Source organism: Passer montanus, unplaced genomic scaffold, assembly GCF_014805655.1.
Source record: "Passer montanus isolate IOZ18808 unplaced genomic scaffold, ASM1480565v1 scaffold35, whole genome shotgun sequence".
In the NCBI taxonomy this organism is placed as follows: Eukaryota; Metazoa; Chordata; class Aves; order Passeriformes; family Passeridae; genus Passer; species Passer montanus.
This window is the reverse complement of record NW_024368263.1, coordinates 3,360,511-3,381,731: the sequence shown is the minus strand read 5'-3', so window position 1 is coordinate 3,381,731 and position 21,221 is coordinate 3,360,511. Positions and strand designations below refer to the sequence as shown.

General features: G+C 50.3%; 1 protein-coding gene across 22 annotated transcripts in view; it reads right to left on the bottom strand.

The window, feature by feature from the left end:
* The window catches only part of CACNA1G (calcium voltage-gated channel subunit alpha1 G), a 146,463-nt gene that overhangs the window by 83,271 nt on the left and 41,971 nt on the right, over positions 1–21,221 (bottom strand). For all 22 annotated transcript variants that reach the window (XR_005628241.1, XR_005628240.1, XR_005628242.1 and 19 more), the window contains exons 2-9: positions 18,638–18,749; positions 18,005–18,138; positions 8,210–8,307; positions 6,094–6,253; positions 4,063–4,354; positions 3,477–3,569; positions 1,066–1,876; positions 933–977 (exon numbers count right to left, since the gene is read on the bottom strand). Coding sequence is in view for 19 of the 22 variants with exons in the window: in XM_039716014.1 (XP_039571948.1) it covers positions 933–977; positions 1,066–1,876; positions 3,477–3,569; positions 4,063–4,354; positions 6,094–6,253; positions 8,210–8,307; positions 18,005–18,138; positions 18,638–18,749 (1,745 nt within the window). In the remaining 3 variants the exon portion in view is untranslated. The remainder of the gene's footprint in view (positions 1–932; positions 978–1,065; positions 1,877–3,476; positions 3,570–4,062; positions 4,355–6,093; positions 6,254–8,209; positions 8,308–18,004; positions 18,139–18,637; positions 18,750–21,221) is intronic.

Here is a 21,221-nt window from a genome sequence, read left to right as displayed (position 1 = left end):
GAAATACCAGCAGGATACTCCCCAAAATTCCCACCAGCTGGCTGTGAGGAGAAAGGCAATGCATGCACCTGACTCCTGCATGGCAGCACCCAGCAGTGAGAGTGCAAACCCTGTGCTAAACCAGCTCAGAGCCCAGTTCTGTGCGTTCAGTCTCTGAGCAGTGCTGGGCTGGGGGCAGGATTTGGTCTCTTCCCTGCACAGCTCCTGGCTGGAAAGGTCAATGCCATTGCAGTGGCATGGAAAAGGCACTGACTGCCTGGGAAAGCTTGGCCAGAAACACTTCTTGGAGGCTGAGAGTGTTTGGACTAGACTCGCCTGAGCTCCCAAACTTCAGGATGTGGAGGGGAAAAGAAAAATATTTTCACTTTCTTGAAGTGAAGATACGAAATCACTGATCCAAGAAAGATGCATTCAGTGTCTTACTCTTACAGGCTTCCTGAGCAAATCACAGATTTTTAATACTCAGCCTTGCCCTTGAGCACTCACACAAAGCAGACACACAATCTCCATGAGCCTTGTGTCCCACAAAGAGCTACACAGTACTCAGGCATGTGATAGGACCCAGATCTGGAAGGTGTCCATCTGCAAGCTGAAGCTGATTTTGGGAGTATAGGATTTGGGAAGTGCTCCCTGTAAATGGTTGAGGAGCAGAGGGAAATAATTAAATTTTGTCCTAACATTTAATCTAAACCCACCCTCTGCAAAGTTTAAAGATATTCCCTTCTTTCTGTCACTACATGTCCTTGTCAAAGTCCCTCTCCACCTCTCTTGGACTCTTCTAATCTACAAGATGGGGATTGCAAAGAAAATGGATTCACTGAAAACCCTCACATGCCTTGGATTATTGTGGATATGAAGTCTGGGAGTTGAAACCTCCCACCTAAATTTGGCTTATAGAATTAGGTAGGTCGTAAGACTCCTATTCATCTCACCTGGAAAGCCATCGCCTTTCTCTGTAACATGGACTGAGAAGAACCCTGCAAAAAATTCAGAGAGAGAAGAAAATTAGGACAAAAACTGTATTTCTGGAAAGCAGCCCCAGATGCAGATCCAACCCCAGCTCACCCGTGCTCTGTGTCTCCAGCAGCTTGTGCATGGTGCTGTAAGACCCGGGCGGGATGTTGAGGCTCGTCAAGGTGCTGCTCCCAGCACCCACTGCCGCCTCCCCCAGGTTCTTCTCTTTCAGCATCTCCTGGGAGGTGCTGGGGTGCACGGTGGGGTACACCTTTCCGCCCACTATGTTCTTGGGGATCCCTTCTGGGCTTGGCAAGCCGAGGCTTGGCTGTGTCAGGGATGACCGGCAGCGCACCGGCTCAAAGTGACAGTCGGCGTGGTAGATGCTGTGCACGGACTCGGTGTTGCTGGGTGAGGCACTGGGGGCCCCCAGGGAATTGGGTGCTGAGGGAGGGAGCATCAGCCGGTTAGTCCCGTTGTGGAGCGAGCTGGTTTCCACATCACTGATCTCTGGGCTGGCACGGGGCGCTCTCAGGTTCCCGTTGCCCAGGTGGTAGTGGTGGTGGTGGTGGTGATGGTGGTGGATGAGGTGGTGCACAGAGGATCTCTTCCTGCTCCGGCGCTTCCTGGCGTGCCGCTCGGCCCTCGCCTTGCTCGTGGGGCTGCTGAGGAAGCCCATCCTCACGCCTGCTGCCTTGTAGGCCTTCACCAGCTGCTTGCTGCCTTTCCGGGCAATGTAAACCAGGTACTTGAGGAGCTCATCGTAGCAGCTTCCTGGCTCTGAGAAACTGGCAAGGGTGCTGGCGTTGGACAGGTAGCGCACGCGCTGCTCCTTCATCAGCTGGCTCTCGCGCTGCTTCGTCTCAGAGAACTGCGTCGCTATCACCACCAGGCACAGGTTGATCATGAAGAAGGAGCCCACCTAAGGGGAGAGGGGACATCAGCCACCTCAGTGTGGCCGTGGCACCCCACAGACCTGCTGGGGACAAAGAGTGGCAAACCCCAGCCAACCCCACCCCCTTTGTCACCCAGCAGGGACCACTGCTGGGCTGACTCACCCCCCAAGCTCCCATCCCAGGGACTCCCACGCCAGCCCTACGTGGAGGACGTCAGGGATCAAAGACGAGGGAAGATTATTTTGACAAAAATCTCTTGCTCTTTTAAGACGGTGTTTTTCTCTCTCCACAGACAGCAGTTGTAATTACCACAATTAGTGACATTATGACGAATGCACTGCGCCTTCCTGATAGGAGCGTTTTTCTGCCAGTGTGTGGGCAGCTTGCGAGCAGATCCCTTTCCCCTGCTAATGGGATTTGCGGGTGACTGTTACGCAAGGGCATCAGCAGCCTGTACCCACAGCTTGGAGATTTTCTTTCCAACCAGGGTTTCATGAGGTTCTGCCTTCTGCAGAGCCCAGCCTGGGTCACAGGGAATTACTGACGCTAACGGGCTATCACAAACTGCTAATGTTACTCGCACGGCATCTGGAAAAGTACTGCTTGCTCTTCCTCTTCGTCATCCTGGGGAGGCTGAGAGCAAGGGTTTGTTTCTCTCTTGGGAAAGCTAACAGAAAAAAAACAGCGCCATGGACTAAACAACCGTCTACTTTCTCGTCAGGGTTTGAGTCCTGGTTTGATGAGGAGCAGAAATCCCCACAATGACCTAACTGACAATGTGCAGCTATTTTTCTGGACTTAGACTGATTGTGTAGCAAGACAAGAACTCATCTCACTTAGCTACATCTGAGTGAAGCACCTAATGATCCTTTAGAGTCAAGAGAGAAATAGGCGCATCAAGTCTGCAATGCATCTAATTTATTTTGGATGTCTACCTTCAGAGGAGATGAATCACCCCCTTAAAGCACCTATTTTTCTCCCTTGACGATAAAGGGAGTCTAGACAACGAGCTCAGCCAGTCACTGTAGACAATTCTGCTTGCATAGATGAAGCCCATCATGGAGCCCACCCCACAGAAACTCTTTGTTGGCTCCTTTGTGGGTGGTCTCAGATGATGCTGTGAAGTGTGGGTGGGCTGTGGGCAGTAATCTCTTCCCTCCTTTCTTAACGTGCTCTCTGAAGTTTGGGACTGCTTTCCCGGAACATCCCCATGGCACAAAGGACCCAGCCAGATGGGTTCTTTAATGGGAGGGAATTTTTGTGCAGCCTCTTCCCTTTCTGACACTCAAAAACTGGCCAGGTGAAATTTGCCTACTTTAAAACTTAAATTCAAGGTGGTAAGCAAGAGAGAGAAGCTTGGAGCACAAGGAGAGAAGTAGTAGAAGCAGCAGCAACAACACAAGTGTATCTAGCACCGCTTGAGCACATTTCTTTCCTTCCTCATGTTTGCAGCTAAATGCAGCTGCAGCACAATTCCAGAGGGAAGCTGAGTTTCTCCCAGCAGGCTGGTTGCTACTTCAGCTTTTATATTCACTGTATATTCCTCTGCCCTGTTCCTCTGGGTGACTCCACTCTGCTCTCTCCAAATGCCAGGAAGACTCCCTCTGCTCCCCTAAGGCCACTCACAATGATCAGGAGGATGAAGTAGATGAAGTTGTAGAAGGAGTGTGCATCCATGACAAAGTACATGATGTCCACCCAGCCTTCCAGCGTGATGACCTGGAGGAGACAGGAAGGGAAAGCAGACTCCTGAAGGCTCAGTTACAACAAAGTGCACAGGCAATATTTCTTCTGGCTGGGTCATACCTGACACCCCACAGCAGGTCTTGGTGCAGTACAAGATGCTGAGGAACCAACTCCTGCTCCTCCCAATGCCAACAACCATTCAGCTGCCCAAGCTGAATCTAACCCTTTTCCATCCAGACTTAAGGGCCACTAGTGCATTTTGCAGAAAGAAGACTCTAAGCTCTGCCCCACACCAACATCATCAGACTGCACACCCACAGGGTTTTGTCCATGCATGTGAGGTGGAGACATTCTCAAAACAGGCATCATATTGCATCCCTAACACTTTGAGCACCTGTGCACTACTACGTAGGTGCTCACTAGTACACAACAGCCTGCAGGAGTGCAATTGCACGGCCCCTGGGGACATTTTGGGGGTAGGGCCTGCTGTTTGCCCACCTTGTGACAATTGGCAGACAGGGCTCACCTGAAATATCGCAATCCAGGCGTAGCCAATGTTATCAAAGTTGATGGCTCCCTTGAAGGGGTTGTGCTCCCCAGCAGAGCAGTTGGTGTAGTACTGGTTCCAGTTCACACAAGAGGTGTTGGTGGTGTCATTGTAGGAATAATAATCCAGAGTGCACTCCAGACCCTCTTCCCTCCGTGTTGGGATGCTCCGACAGTAGCGCATCCCGTTCTCCCGGGGCTGGGAGCAGATGAAGGGATTTTCATCTTCGTTCTCTGTCTGGTAGTACCGTTCCAAATCCACTGTGTAGGGGCTGAAAGAGTCCAGACAAGGCTGGGGTTTGCACACTGATTGCAAACAATCTGACAAAGACACAGCTGTAACAGCATAGAAGTCTGACATCTGCTTTTCTGGATCTTAAAGCTATTTTTTTAAGAAGGAATCCCCTTGGACTTACTGCAGCTCCACAGGGTGAGCTGATGTCCTTAACTGGGTTTTGAGAAACTGAGGCAGTGCACTCAGCCCCTTGGCAATCCCTTTGATGGCATTATTAAAAATTACTCCCTCCTGAAGCACTCTGGCTTTGACTTTAGGAGACTAAGAGAAGGACTCAGCATGACAGGTCTCCTCTGAGCTGTCTTTGCTGCAGTAAGATGGAAAACAGTCAGTTTAAGCTCCTGTATGTCCTTCTTAGATGCTGAGAATCATTTAGGGAGACGCTATGTACAAGGACCTCCCAAGATTCCTTCATCTGCATTTCACTGTGTCAGCTCAGCCCACAGGTAAGCTCTAAATTCCCTCTGAGGGTGGCCTTACCACAGCAAACCAGGCAAAAGTACTCTTCAGAGAGATGAAACAACTCATGGTCAGTCAGAAACTGGCTCCTTGCTCTGCACACACTATCTCCTTAATGCTGCCAGGACTCCCAGTAAAGCTTGCAAAGATATTTTTAAGCCTAGTTCAGCCTGGTTAATTCCTGCAGAATTGCCTGTAATACCCTTCAAAGCCTATCTAAAGCCCTGGAATTCTGGCTCAATTAAACAGCACCCAAACCTGTTGCTCTATTGGATTTACTCAGTGGTGAAGCTGTCCCCCTGCTCTGCTGACATTTGCTCAGCAGGAACATGTCCTGGTAATGACACCTCCAGCCACCTTTGAGGGCATGACCTGCAGGAGGGGTGGGAATTGATTAGGAGGTGCGTGGGAGAGGTTGGAAGGGGCCTCGTGCCAGGCTGTCCACAGGGCAGCAGCAATGTGGTCCTGCTGGGTACAGAAAAGAGGCTTTGGGCTGGTAGGATTCCTCCATCCAGGTGTGAATCCAGCCAGGTCCCTGGGGAGTCAGCAATCCACTGAAGTGGCAGAACTTGGCAGAGCCATCAAGGGTTTGCAGTCACCTGCCTTTCTCCAAGCATTTGACGGGATGGAGGTGGTGGAAAAAAGCAGGAAGGTAGAACAGGCATGGAAACCCTGAAAGAGGCTGTTAGCTACCAGGTATTTCAACCGCTGTCCAAACAGTGCTACATCAGGCCAGAAAACTGATCACAACAATTCTTTTAGCCTTAAAACTCAGGCATCTGTAAAAATTAACACTTTGGGATAGGCACTATCTCTTGCTCTGAGGCTGAAAATCATTTAGAATCAAAAATGCACAGTAGTTCCATTAGCTTTTCCTGGGGTTTAGGTGGGACCACAAAAGCTGTGGCAATAAACACCACCAGCCACTGGAGGGGATTTAGACCTGGGTGTCTCCACACAGAAAAGGTCACACATTAATGATATGCTGAATTCCTGAACTCCCATTCCCAGAGGGTTTTTTTGGAGGCTTTTAGCAATCAGAAAGGTTCCCAAATGCCAGCCTAGTTAAGGACAGACTGCAAATGCAAATGGGAAATTGTCACAGCTCGCTCTGTACCCGCTGCGTGTGCCCAAGTGACGGTGGCATTTAGGAGCAGGAAGCATTTACAGAAGAGAAGGGCTTTTTTACAGAGCAGATCCTGGAGGGACAGCCTCCCTGAGGCTGGGGAGACACCGGTGCTGCCCACACAGACTCACATGCTGAAGTTCTCAGGGAGGAAGCAGCGGTTCCTGAGCAAACCTGCCCACAGCTGGACCCCCACGATGCCGAAGATGAAGAAGACGAAGAAGCAGAGAAGGAGAACATTCCCCAGCATGGGCAGTGTGTCCAAAAGCAGTGTCACCAGAATGCGCATACCTGAGGCAAAGGGGAAAAGTTTGTGTTGAATTTTTTTTGCTCCAGCCATGTCCTCCTGACTTTTTCCTTTCCACTGATACTTTTACACCTGTATTTCCTTCTATTATTTTCCTCCACATGTGGCTTGTGAACAGTCACATCTTCCCATCCCCTTTAGCTTCCCCTCAAAGCCCCTGGAATAACCCCTTTCATTCATGCCTTGCTCCTGGACACCAGACCTACCTTCCCTGCTCCTCAAGTCCTCCTCTCCGAAGTTTTCTAGTAATTATGTTTCCTTTCTTTTCTCAGATTAAATTCTGATGTTCTCTTTTGCTCAATCGTATTTCTTTCTCCACTCACTATATTTCAAAATTCCCTTCCCTCCCTATTTCCCCTCATCTACCCTAAATGCCCTCTCTTCCTTAAAATACAGGACTCTCTCTGGCAGTTAATTCTCACAAGTTCAGGAACAGCTAGTTCTGTAACAAGGACAAATTGATAGTGACTTCAACTTGACATTTACACACAAAAAATTTATTTCATCTGACATCTATGTAATATTCTGCTCATCTCTCACTCTCTTTCTTTCCCCATGTTCTGCACTCTCTCACTTGCTTATGTTGGGTTTTATCTAAAGAAAGCTTTACTGTTGCACCCTTTACTTTGATACTTCAGGAAGACTTTTTTCTCTTATCCTGATGCTGTCACTTCCTCTCTCAGGGTTTTTCTTCTACTCCTTTACCAGGAACAACCACCTTGCATCAACTCCTAATTAACTAAAATTACCTTCTGTGGTTATTGCATTGATCATCAAACAAAGCCCATTTTTTATTTTTCCTACCTTGTATTTCTATCGCACTGTAACTACATTGCAGAGAAGACAAGATAAATTACCCAGGATTTCAAAACACATTAAGTGAATTACATCCCCAGTTAGACAGTGGTGGATAAATTCAGCTGTCCACCAGTTCAGCAGTGGGGATAAAAAAAAAAAAACCCAACCATTGCAAACAGGATTCTGAAGCTTCTGTAATGATTGAAACATCAGCAGCACGGCCAGATTAAGTTCAAGAGTCAGGAGCAGGAAAATAAATAGATCCCAGGCACTTCCAGCATCAGCATAGAGAACTGAAGCTGATTAGTTCTCATCAATGCATTGGGCCAGTTCAGACAGGGGAGTGCAGACTTGGATTTAATTAACAAAACCATACTGGATTTGATGACCAGGATTGCTGGACCAGGAAAAGGATGCTTCTGGGGCAGTGGTGCTCATACTTACCATACCTGATCCATCCAGCCTCTGAGAGGGACGTGCTCAGTGCCTCTCACGGAGCACTGGGATGTGCCCAGCATGGAGCTGTGGAAGGGTTTGTGACAGCCAGTGCCACGTGGGGCCGGGCTGCCATGCAGCAGCAGGCAATGCCACCCACTGCTGCTTCAGGCAGGGCTGATACCCTTGTCCTTGACCTGATACACCAGGACTGAAGAGAAGAGCCCATCCCAGCCAGGTCTGCTTTGGAGATGCTGGGGTTTGGGCTGTAAGGACCAGCTCTGGGGTCTTCAGCACCCCCCAGGGGGCTCTCTTCAGGCACAGCAAGATTTCCTCACCCCAATTTCTCCAGGGAAGGATGGAGTATCCCAGGGAGGGTGGGAGCAGCATGGCTCAGACCCCACTGCCTGTCCTGTACTGTTGGCTCAGTCAATCCCTATCACCTCCAGCCCTTTAGCAGCCTCCTCAGACCCTCTCCAGATGAGAAAGAAAGGTGTCTGAAGACAGTCCTGGATAAGTTATTGACTCATTTCTGACGCCACAGGTGTCAAAAGGATCCCAGACAGTGGTGGTAGGACCCAGCACTGCCAGCCTTGGGCAAACGTTTGAGCTGTGATGTAAGATCAAAGCACTGGGTTATCCCTCCCTTCTTTGGGGCATGGATCCAGACAGCTGGCCCCAGCAGTGAGGAACAAGATCTGACTTACTGGGGACCCTGTTGATGGCCCTGAGTGGCCGCAGGACGCGAACGGTGCGGACGGCGGAGAAGCTGACATTCTGCAGGTCCAGGGAATACTCCAGCATCCTGAGAAAGACACAGAACCACGGAAAACTGTCACGGACCCAGCGGAGAAATGTTAGATTATCAAACATTATAAAGCAAACATTAAATGCCAGCCACTCACAGAGGGACTTGTTACTGCATCTCTCCCATCAGGAAAGTTTGCCTGAGGAATTAATTAAGGCTTGTTTGCGTGTCAGGATAAAGTCAATGAGGGGGAATGTGATACACCAGCTCACACAGCCACAGATCTATCTCTCTCCCTCTCTCTCTCTTCTGCTTTGGTTACTGTTTTTGCACAGGGCCTGGCAGAAGCTTCTGACAGTCCCTGCACACTCCTGAGAGGAAATTTCCAGGCATAGCCCTGCTTTTATCAATTTTATGGATTCTGTAATGAATCTGAGTTTGTTATGCTGAGCACCATCACAGCCCTGAAAGGAAAAACATCTCCTGGTGCAGACCCTTCTGTGGGACCCAGGAGATGATCAGCACAGGACGCTGAGCTCTGCTGTCTCTGCTCAGCAGACACCCTTGGCAGGTGGGACCAAAACTGGTGACACTTGCAGATAAAAAATGGGGCCAACATGGACCTAGGAACCTCCCAGTGCTCCCACTGCCTGACAGGGTTATTTTCCAGCTCAGGACATAAAGGAGCAACATTCACAAGACTTAGTCTCAGGATGCACCTGGATGGCTGCAAGTCCCTGGGGTGCCCCAGCACCTCTCATTCTTCTCATGGCACCTTTACTCAAGCACAACAGGGTCATCAGTCACAACACCTCCAGGACTTTGCTCTTTGCCCGTGGGAAGATCCAAGAGCTCTGCCCAGAATATTCTTGAAGAGGCAGAGCCAGACAAAGGTAAGAAAGACAATCCTGAGGCTCCCTGGACAGTCAGGCTCCCACTACCACAGGCAACCACAGCATACTGATCTCTTCCAAAAATTCCATCTCCAAACAAGCTGGGTGGTTCCCTCCCTCCGACTCTAATGGCCAGAAGCCCAACTTCCAGCCTGAGTTTATTCAGGACAAGCTCATATCCATGTGTTCTTACAGTAGCTGTCTTTAAAGTAGCTTCTCTAGCTGTTATTTGTCCCTGGTGTTTACTCACCCATGTGTTTATGGAGGACAAAGCACATCTTCTCTCAGGCTTGATTTTGCAAAGTTAAACACAAAGTTCTTCCAGCCCCATCTCTGCTTCTCAGTCACAAACTTCCTCCACACTTTCCCTGGTCTGAATTAATCTCACCTAATTAAGCATCAAGTTTCTGCAGGAGGTTTTGGTCCTTGCACCAAGGCACCAGTGCTGTCCCTTTCTTCCCTGCTAGAAATCCCACAGGATCCCTCCGTGCTGTGTTAGGTTTGCCATGGCTGAAGCACACTGGAGGCTTCTGTTCTTGCTGTGATGAGCCAAACCCACTCTCCTCCCTCCTAGCCCCAGCAGGTGAGGGGTGCCCCAGGGTTAGGAAGGCTCCCCACCCAGCCCCCATATAAACAACTCCATGTTCAATGCAGTGAGGCTTTACCTGGTAGTCTCTAATGAGAATTATGATGATGATCAAACCATATCTAAGTTTAAAATAACCTCAAAATATTCCTCTCTGCTTAGCTAACCTCCACAGCAATGAGACAGTCCCAGGAGATGGAGGTTGGACATGCACGTATGGATACTATGAATTTGTTCTCAGCTCCTGGCCAGAAAGGAATGCAGTGTATTCACAAAATCCCTCCTGTCCTGGGAGTAGAAAACCAGTTCCTTTCTCAGTGCACAGGACTCCCTGCATTGGGCAAGCTTTGGCTGAGGTGAAGAGAGGGGCAGTGGTTTCCCTGGCTTTCATTGCTGTCAAGTTTCACTCGCTGTTCAAAAAGATTTCTGTGTGGTTGGCAATATTCAGGTAAAAAGCCCATATCAAACATACAGCTTTTCTTTCATCCATTATTAAAACAGAGGCTGCCAGCAAAATTCAGAGCAGCACGTGGTTAAATGCAACAAGACAAATCATTTTCTGATTAATGACAGCTCCAGACACACTTCCAGAGATGTGAGTGCTTGTAAGCTGCAAAGGATGTGCTGTAAAATGCATTTTGATTTCATTTATTAAAGAACAATTATAATGCCAAATTTAAAGGAACATGCTGAACAACAGCCCAGAGGCTTAAGCAAACGCTTGAACACCAAGAGCAAGAGCAAGAAGGTGGTCACCTGCCTATGCTGCTGGGCACTGCTACCAGAACTGGTGTTACAGCACTGCCAGGCTCAGCCCAGACACAGACTGCAGGGCCCACGCCTTGCTGGTAACCAACAGCTCAAGAGCCTTGAGAGAACTCAGTGTTAGAGAAAAGAATGTCAGTAAAGCTCAGGCACTAAAGAGCAAGCCCAGTGAGAACACCACCAGTCCCCTGCTCTAAGGTCACTCCCCAAGGCAAGAGGAAACACGGGAAGAATCAATCCACATCCCTGGCAAGGGAAGATACTCAGGGAGAGCAAATGTCAGGATGTCACCAGCTGGTGAGGTGACAGCTACATTTACCAGCATATACAGCATTTATGCATTGGAAATCTGCAGTGTAAAAGGCTGCTGATGAAGCTTCAATTCAAATGTCATCTCTGCTCAGAGGGGAAGGCACGATGCCTGTCAGCACCGCTGCCACCAGCCTGGTGCCCAGCCAAGTTAAAGGCTCAGAGAGAAACTCAGCATTAAATAGGATGGATTCACAGCTCGTCAGGGTGATTAGCAACCCCCGATCACTGGAGTTATTCACAAGGAAAGCAGAAATATTTAGGACTTTCTAAGAATAAAAGTGGAGCATCTGCAAAGCCAGACATACAACGGGCTGCTGGTGGGAGGCAGAGAGGGAGCTGATGCAAACCTTTGGCAAATGCTTCTCCAAGCAGGAAAACTCCCAGAGCTCAGCTGACAAGCAATAAGGATGGCTCAAGATGGACCAGGCAGGAGAAATGAATTCCTTTTCCACCTGGAGACAGTGAGTCGGAGCATGCTGGAGTTTCTCTCGTGTGAAACCCAACACACTGGGAAGGATTGCCTGAATGCAATGCCAGGCAGCAACCCTGAGGCAAAGGGCTTTCAAAAGCGATGCTCAGGGCATCACAGGAAGGGTTCAAGGGGCTCTGCTTACCCAGAGAGTCCCTAACAGAGCACAGAAATTCCAGAGAAGTCCTTCCCACACCTAGCAGCATTGCATCTCTGAAGCACCCTGCTCTCAGCTCTGCCTCTGCTCCCATCCCCAGGATAAATCCTGCTCAGGACGTAGAAGATGTTGTGAAAACCCAGCAGAGTCACACAGAGAGATTCTGCTGAGGGCATTTTCCAAGGAAAGCTCGAACTCTCCCCTTTCAGAGCTGGGTGCTGGGGGTACTGCACAACCAGGGGATGTGACCAAGGTCACACAAGAAATCGGTGGCAAAGAAGCAGTGGCAGCAGGCAGGGCCAGCCCCGAGAGCTGCCCACCCCCTACACACTCAGAGCCCTGCACTGCTGGGGAGAGATAGGCTGAGATTTATCCAGCGTTAAAAAGCTTCCAAAACTGGGCATTAGACACCCTTTATCTACAAAGCACAGCCATCAGTGGGTGATATTAAGCCATCGGTGCTGGAAAAGACAAGGGGAAATTATTTAGGTGGTGTACATTCAGCAAGCTGGAATGAAATTTCCCCCAGCTCTCGCCAGCTTGGCTGTGCTCTGCTTTCCCTCAGCGGCTGCATTTTGGAGCCTTGAGAGTCTCACCGCATTCGTGGGTGTTGCTTAATTTTAAAAATACTCATTTCAATCAAGCTGAACAGAAGAAAAAGAATAGCACACAGAGAGCATGAACCCTGCAGCCTGCTGGATCTGGCTGCACCCTGTGTCCCAGCCAGGACACTTGACTAATGAGGCTTTTGAAGCAGCAGCAAGTTCAGCTGAAGAACTAAAAGAAACGAAAGAATTACCTTTTAAAAAGTTCTAAAACTTAAAAAAACTTCCAGGCTTTTCACAGGTGGATTTGAGTCAGCTCAGCTGCGAGGGAGACTGCTGAGGGCTTTCTTTTGCCCAGCAGGTTTCTGTGAGTCAGGGATGCAGCTTGTTCAGGATGCTTTGCTCCAAAGGTTGTGGGAAGGCAGCACGGAGCATCCACAGCCAATGGACTTCATCTGTTCTCAGGTCTTGGCTACCCTTTATCCACAAAAAAGTAACTTAAAACATTAAATTGCACAGCTCAGCCCCAGATATTGAAGTCCTGGAGGTTCATGATGACGACTATTGCCTTGATGTTCTGGCACTTCTGCTCAGAGCACAGAGCACCTAATTCGGGATTAGTCAGGACACAGTAAGGCCATGGAGGAGGCTCCCAGTTTCCAGGACAATGTATATGAGTACATCCTGGAAAGCCCAGGAGAGGGCCAGGCTCCTGGGAGAAGGTTTCCCTGTGGCCCAGAGGGGCTGTGACAGTGGCTGCACATTGGGTAATTGTGTGTGCAAATCAGCCTCTTACACGCGCAATTACACCCAGCGCTCGCTCGGGGTGCCCAGGCAGCACAGAGGGCACTGCTGCCACGTCCTCATGTGCTGCTCCTCAGGTCAGACAGCTCAGCAGAGCCAGAGGGAATGAAAAAGCAGCATTCATCCTGCTTCCCTGTTAGTTTTGTTTTTAAGGGATGAAGAGACTGATATATGGGGAAAATCAGCCTTCGCAGTGGGAGGCTGCAGCAGGGGCTCCTGTAGGCAGTGCCACACGTGCTCTTTCTGCCCTGTGTCTGAACCAGGGAGCTGACACAGCCCCTTGATCAGCCTTGTACAACTAAAATGCCCTTCAGAGGAGCCCTGCCTGCCTGTGGAGCTATCCGGCACTGTGGGATGAAGGCAGCACGCTGGAAGCTTCACCAAGAGCACCCAGCAGGAATCTTGCTCTGACTGCTTCAGCCATGGGATCACAGCTCCCTGCAGGGACCCATCTGGCACCACAGCCCTCCTTCCAATTTCTGAGCTAAAGAGCTTTTCAGACCCCATCCAGATTTAGATGGAGCAGGGATGGAGTGGGGGCTATGTCAACCCTTTCTCTCCTCTCACCTATGAGCACAACAAGGCTTCCTGCAGCCTATTTCACCCCTGAAATTCATCCCTGAATTTCATCCCTGCTCAAAACCAGGAGGGAGAAAGTCATCCTTAAGGTTGTTTATGAAGGCTTCAGTGGAGCTCACTGTTTAATACAGCCTTCCACAGAGAGAAAAAAATATCATAACAAACATTAGAAATGTTCAGGAAGCAAAGAGAGAAAGAAGTGGTGTCTGTTCCTGAATTAAGCAGCCTGCCAACCACCTCCAGCCCCAACTCCTCTTCAATCGTAAGCAAAATATTCCAGAAGTGTTTAACTTTCCTGCAAAGTCTTTGAAGAGGCTTGTTACCATTACAATGAGCAAAGCACAAACAGGGCTCCTCAGTCTTGGCCAAACCACTGACTGAGCCTGGAGTAACCGCAGACCCACAGGGCTCAAACAGGGCATGATGCACAGCCCTGCTTGGTGGGGAGCAGAATGTGGGCACAGGAAGGCAGAGAGGAATCCCATGAGCTCCGACAGCTCCAAATTATCCCCTGGTGTAAAGCTCTCTCACAGGAAAACAGTAAACCATTAGGGATTTTTGTTGTTTTGGGGTTGGAATCATAGAATAGAATCATAAAATCTCCTGGGCTGGAAGAGAACCACAAAGATCAAAGTCTAGCTCCTGGCCCTGCACAGGATAACTCCAAAATCACACCATGGGGCTGTTTGATGAGGATGGCTTAAAGCCCATTTTGATCTACACGGATGCAGAGGTCATGGAAGTCCTTATCTGAACAAAGGCAGAACAAGCTGTGTTCCTGCAAGCTGCTGGGACTGCAGCAAAGTGTGGGGCTAGGGCTGGCTCCAGCTGAGCAGGAGGGAGACCTCAGTCTGTGGCCACCCTCTTCCCACAGACTGAGCAGAGGAGGTGCTCCTTGCTGGGAAGATAGATGCTGGGTTCTACAGTGACCAGGGAGGCACCAAGTCAGGGCACATCTCCATCCCACTGCTCTTGCCTACCAGCCCAAGTCCCAGTCAGCATTAAACCGAAACCACTTCTGCATATTAGGGATGCAAACAAGCATCCATCTTCAGTACATCTGTGTCTTGTGCTGGGAGAGATCAGAATGATATCGAATCTTCTTTAGAGGGCAAGAGCTGCTTGCAATGCCTGTTAACTTTCAAAGAGTCCTCTCGCAAGCAAACTCCCCAAATGCCCTCCTCTAAAAATAATGCAACATAATTACGCCATTCATCACTTTTTTCCCCTCCCCTTTCCCCCCACACAACTCTGTAACCTCCAGCCAAAGCCGTGTTTCCCTAAGCAGAGTTTTGATAATACAGCACTATTCTCATCTCCGGCAAGTTTTACTGTAATTACAGAGATGTGTTGCAGACATTACACACTCTATAATTAGCACTAATTGCATTACATTGTCACAAAGAAGTCATTTACACTCCATGAGTTCATGAGATTGGTCTGGACAGTTTAACAGAGATGAGAAGCACTTAATGGCATCCCACAGAAGTGGCCAGCAGGAGCAAGGACAGCATCCAAGAGGCTCTCCCAGAACTCCAAAAGGGAGGGAGATTTGCAGCAAAAATGCACAAAAGGCTTCTCCACAACGATAACCTGTCTAGATCTAGAAAGTTCTCAGAGAATGGGGAAGATGAAATGCTATAAATTGGGACTTTTTTTTGGGGGGGTGAGAGGCTCTCCCAGAACTCCAAAAGGGAGGGAGATTTGCAGCAAAAATGCACAAAAGGCTTCTCCACAACGATAACCTCTGTCAAATCTAGAAAATTCTCAGAGAATGGGGAAGATGAGATGCTATAAGTTGGGACTTTTTTGGGGTGGGCGCAGGGGAGGGCAGTGTGGGTTGAAGCCTGTTCTGAACTGGTGGTGGCTGGGAAGGATTTCTATGGATGCTGTGCCCTTGGGAGTGTACAGCCCCAGTATTACATGCTTTCCCCACCTGATGCTCCACAGATATAGTTTGCTGCTTCTCTTCTCCCCTGACATCACTTTCTGCAGCCCATGAGAAAGGAAGTGGCAAGGAAAGCAGGAGAGCCAGAGGTCCTGCTGGAGCTCACACTGTGCTGCTGCTTCCCTCCTCCCTTGTCTTGCACATAAAGGGCAGAGAAAAAATGTGAAGGTAGAAAGAGAATTGCTTCATTGTGGTCACCGGGACCACAGGAAAACCTCAATCTCCTCCCCTGGCATTTCACTGGGGAAGCTGGTTGAGGCCCTTGTGTGAGACCTCCATAAAAACACGACTCGCTTTATCTGGTATCCAAGCAAGCCCAGCTGGGTTTTGAAGATTGCCCTGGCACACACTCTCCAGGGCCCCAGTTTGGCTCTGGCCTGTTTCCTGACACCTGCTCAGATGCAGGATTCCTCCATGCAGAGCTGGGCTCATCCCTTGCTCCTGTGCTCTGCTGTGAGCACCGTGGGCTGGGTGCTCTCTGGGGTAGTTTGCCCCATCTGGGAACCACAGAGCTGCACTGAGGGCTGCCTGAGGAATTTCCCTCTGTCTGCTTGGGATTTGACCCAGCAGAACTTACTTGTTTCTTACCTATATCTTAGGTCTACTAAAGGCTTGAGTCCTTTATTTTTTTTTTCTCTGCTTCAGCAGTGTACCATTCCTGCAGCCCTTTGGCTTTCCTTGGCTCTCCAAAATTGCAGCAATGCTCTGAGTAGGATGCAGCACTCCAGGATAGATGGGCTAGGATTGGAGGAGAGCAAAAGGGCACAAGAGGGAGCAGAGAAAGCCAGTGCTGGAGGAGGAGAGGCTCTGCTTTGTATTTAAATCCAGTTAGATCCCTTGCCAGCTGAATTGGTTTTGACGGGGCCCAGATGGGAACAGTTCATGCACATGGAGGAAAGAGCCATCACTTAGTGAGAGGCAAAGCCAACCTGGCAGAAGGCACGAGAGGGTCAGGCTACCACGCTGCAAAAAATCTCTGCAGCAGAGAAATGTCTCTGCCTGATGGGGATGGGGGAGCAGCTGCTGCAGGGGCGGATCTGTGCCATGATGCAGCTCTGCCCAGGAAGGAGACAACTCTCACACACCCAAACACCTGGCCAGATGCAGCAGGTATGCAGAGATTTCTTTGCTTAAGCAAAGAGAAGTGTGATTATTTTGGCATAGGAATAAGGGTGGCCTCAGCTGGTGTTCCTCTAGAGTGAGGTCCCCTCATGGTGGGTCCCCACAGAATGACATCAGGGATAAGTCTGGCTCCAAAGGCTTTGCAAGATCAACAGGCAAAGGCAGGACCAGGCTGGGAGCGGAAGGTGGCAGTGCCCTGGCAGAGTGGATTTGGGAACAGCCCAGCATCTGTGACCATGCTTCCCCAGAGGGGATGTCAGGCCTTGCTTGGGTTGGGCTCTTCATCACAATTAATTCCACTATAAGACAAAATAAATGAGAAGAAATAAAGGTGGCTTAGCAAGGTCCAGCCCTTGGATGTGCTGCTGGTGTCTACAACCCTACCAGACCTGACTGGACCTTTGTTCCCTCTTGTCCAGCATCCCATCACTGCTGTGTCTAATATTGCCCAGACATTTCAGGAGGAAACCCTGAGCCTTCTCCTGAATGGAGGAGCCAGAGGCTGGTAGGGCTGGAAAGCAGGAGGTTGTGGCTTCCTGCAGAAGACAGGTTTATGGGGACAAATACAGGTCCTGGGTCTGAAGCTCACTGAACCTTTTCACCTCTGCAACAATGAATTTTTCAAGCCAAGGATGCACTGAGAGACCTGGCACCTCTGTTTTACTTCTCCCAGCTGACTAGCAGAGGCATGGGCCATGTCCCTGTGAGGCCAGCAATGGACCATAAGCAAAACTCATTAAGGTGTTGTCCCTTCTTGGACCAAACGAGAAGGGGCTGTTGCCCCTTCTTTGGGACACCAAACCCATGCCAGGCAAACAAGCTGGGAGGGTCCTCTGCTTCTTTCTAAGAAAATCTAGTAAATTTGATCCCTAGCTCTATCAAAAGAGGCAAAACCCAACTGTTTTTACAAAAGTCTTGGGGGTCTTGGGGCAGGGAGGGGAGGCAAGGACCAGCAAGAAATTTGTGTATCAAAGAAATTCAGCTCAGTGGCCAGTGGCCAAGGGCTTTTCATGTGTATTTCCAGCCTCTGCCAGGAGACTCTCAGATGCTGGAGGAGCCTTTAATTCAAACCAGGTGCCTCTGAAAGGAAAACACTCAGAAAGGCGAACTTGATCACTTTCCCTCAAGGAAAAAAAAAAAAAAGAAAAAAAATGAGGGCAATCGTGCACGTTTCAGTGAACAATCCTTCCTGGCACAGCCCTCCATGCCCCCAACTGCCTACTCCAACCAGAGAAACTGAAACCTTTGGTGGGCAGGTGGGAGGAAAGCCAAGCACAGTACCCAGCAAAGGAGCCCCAGGCTGGTCAAAATCCACCACAAACAACTTTTGTCACCCTGCCCTGCTCTTCCCATGAGCTGAGCATCAGCTCTCCCTCAAGCTACTGAGAGCACCAGAGGGGCAGCTGCAGCTCAGGAGTGATCCCTGCTGGGAACCTGGGATGGACAACACCAACAACCAACACCAGCCAGCCCCAGCCTTCACCGCTGCAAACCAGCTGCTCCCCCAAACCCAGTGCTGGCCAAGGAACAGCAGAGAGACTCAGGAAGAAGGGGACCTGCCTCCCCAGACCTACCCTGCAATGACGATGAAGAAGTCCAGGCGGTTCCATGTGTCTCCCAGGTAGCATTTCTTCCCAAAAATGCCCAGCGCGATCATTTTGACGATCATTTCCACAGCAAAGAAGGCAAAGATGAAGTCGTCAAAGCTCTGCAAAAGAAAGGAAGGGAGGAGGGATGCTCCTGCACACTTGCACCAAGGGAGGGAACTAGAAACCTGAGTCCAGCAAGGTCTCCTCTTGCATCTCTGAAAGCTAAATCCCTGGGAAGAAGCTGTGCTGGGAGCAGCCCTGTGGTCCAGGGCCCAGCCCAGATGGTTCAACAGCACCTATAGTGCCAGGACAATGGGACAAGTATATTTTGGGCTCTGCTTTCACTGACCACTAGATGGTTGGCCTTTCCCAAGCACTCCAAGAAAGGCTTAGCTAGGCTGGGGCTGGCACAGCCTGGCAGGGGCTTTGCCTGACAGGACTGCATGTTCTCATCCAAGCACCAAAACCAGCATTTCCCAAGTGCTTACAGGTCACACAGTGCAGGCAGGACCTGACATCCTGGGACATCACTCCACTGTGGCTAGAGCCAGCTCAGTGCTTCCCTCTGCACATCAAGCTGAGGCTGCTGCAGAGCTTGCAGCAGCGCTGGGGCTGTACCTGGAGGATCCTGCAGCGCGGCGAGTCGCAGGCGATATCCTCGCAGGGGTGGAACATGCCCAGTGTCACGCAGTTCAGCAGAATCACCAGCATGCTGACCCTCTCAAACCATCTGCACACGCCCATCAAGGAGGCAACAGACCCAGAGGTGCATCCACGAGAAGCAACATCTGAATTGGAAAGTTTTTCCTGGTCTTTAAGGCCAGGGGCAGACCAGCCTCCCTACGTTAGGCGCTCTCTGGGTTTACATGTTGAGATACCTGCATGTGTTCTCCCCATGCTGCCATCAGTGGCTACAGTTGATGTGAAAACTACTCTAAAATGGAAGTTGCATGGCAAGAGTGCTGAGTGCTGATGTGATGGATTAAAACATTTAATTAAATGAGTGATATCAACTTTTAGAAAAAAACTAAAAACCTCACCATTAATTTCCTCTCCTAGCGTTTTACAGAAAAGCACTTTAACATTACAATTTCTATTAACCATGTCTCAGCTTATCCCAGGGGTGTTTCCCTGAAGCCACTGCTTAAACTTTCATTCCCAATCCAAATCAAGACTGCCAAAATCATTAATGAACCGCCTAAGAGTCTTTAAGTGAGGGCCAGCAGAGTCCCTTCCCTACCCTGCCTCCTGCCTCTCGGAGCAATTTTTAAAGAGCTGAGCTGCTGGGACAGATGCTGGATGCACTTTTGGGGCAGAACAGAGTGTGCTGCTGCAGCACATCCCCATAGAGATAGTTCAAACCAGGTACCCAATTCCTGCATCCTTCTGGGGGCATTCCCAGGAGCACAGAGATGGGAAATCCAGGCACTGGTTCAGTGTGGTGCTGTGGTTATCTTCCAGCCTAGCACGAAAAACACCTTCTCGACTGCCAGAACCCACAGACAGCAGGGCCATGCTCCTGCCTGAGTGCCAGCAGCAGCTTCTATGCTCCAGGAAAATAAGCATGGCCCTTGTCAGACAGGAGCTTTCACTGCAACACAGCAGCGGGTGGTGTGGAGGAGCCCGTGCTGTAGCGTTATCTGCCTGGGGAAGCAGAAGGTGAGGATGAATCAGCAGGTGCCTCTCCACGGGGCACACAGGCCTGGGGCTGGCAGCTCATCCTGGGCCAATTCCTGGGAAACCACACGGGGCTGAGTCACAGTTTGATTGTCGACAATCTGCATCCTTTAATCGGGAGAAATGTTTACAGGATATGGGGATAGACATCCCAACTGTCAGGGTGGGGCTGTGGGCTGGGATATTTAGCCTAAATATAGTCCTGTGGGGGCAGGCATGGAGGGCAGCCAGAAGAAGGGGCAGCTACTGAAGGGAGTCCCCAGCTTGGGGGGCTGGGAAGATGGCCCGGCAGAACCAGCCGTGCCCAGGGCTTTGCCAGCAAGGAGCTGCAAAGCCCTTGGGAACATCAAGGATTAAAAAACACCCTGTACAATCCCAAAGGGGTGACAGAAGGAGTGTCACCTGCACAGGCTGTGCAAGATATGCAGCAGGGAAGTGAGGATGTCCCAGGACAGCTGGGTTGGTTGGGTCAGAACCTGCAGAGACAGACGGACAAGTCCCCAGACAGTCAAAGATCCATTCAAATTCTTCCGTGGCAGTGGACAAGAGCCTTGACTGGATGTGGATCTCCTCCACACACTCCATCCCAGCTGGGGGTGCCCAGTAGGCAGCTGCTGATGCTGGCTGGGGACTGCAGACTCCTGGGCAAGCAGAGACGGGCACACAACCATGGTGGGTACCAGCTTGGAGCCACTCTGATCTCACCTCTTCCCTGTCCAAGACCCAGCACAGCCCTAATGCTCCCCAGGGAAGCTGAGCAGAGCCAAGCCCACCACAGCCCCACGTCTGGCACAGAGGGATAAGCAAAGGCTGAAATGGAAGAGCACAGGGTAGCACCAAAGACACCCTCCCTGCCCTTCCCTGGCATGCCACAGTCTGCATCATGCCCCAGATGCCCCTCAGTGCTGGCACTGGTACCAGTGACTGATTGCACGTGGAGGGAAGCCAGGTGAGTGCAGCCCCCAAATTGCCACAACCTGCCCCACACAGGGCACCAGCTGTGGCCAGCAGGGAGATTTGGGGACCAGCTCCACATCTGCACCCCCAGGAGGGTCCCCATGGTACGGGCAGCAGCTCCTCCCTGCCCAAAGACATGCTGCCCCTGGCCAGAACCTCCCATCTGGGCACAGCCATGGCCCCACCATGGCTACAGGGAAGGACCCCCCATCCCATCCTGTCCTCCCCTCTCAGGGCTGCCCTCCCCACATCCCAGCTCGTCTTGCAGGAACAAACATCTGCAGGCAGAAAAACAGCCTGGAGAGGGAGGGGACCCAGGGAGCGGGAGGGGTGTTTATCTGCTGAAGGCAGAGGTTTGCTACCCCAAATTTAACTGCAGACCTCTTATCATCACATTTCTCCCTGGAGCACACATATTTCAGTCCAATATAGCACTTCACCCTGATTAAATATTCCTGGGACAGGCACCCCAGCAGTGCCCAGGGCAGTATGTTAATGTGCAGCTGATAGATCAGAAGGTTGGGGGGGTGTTATTTTTTCCCCCCTCTTTTTTTTTTTCCAGCTGAAT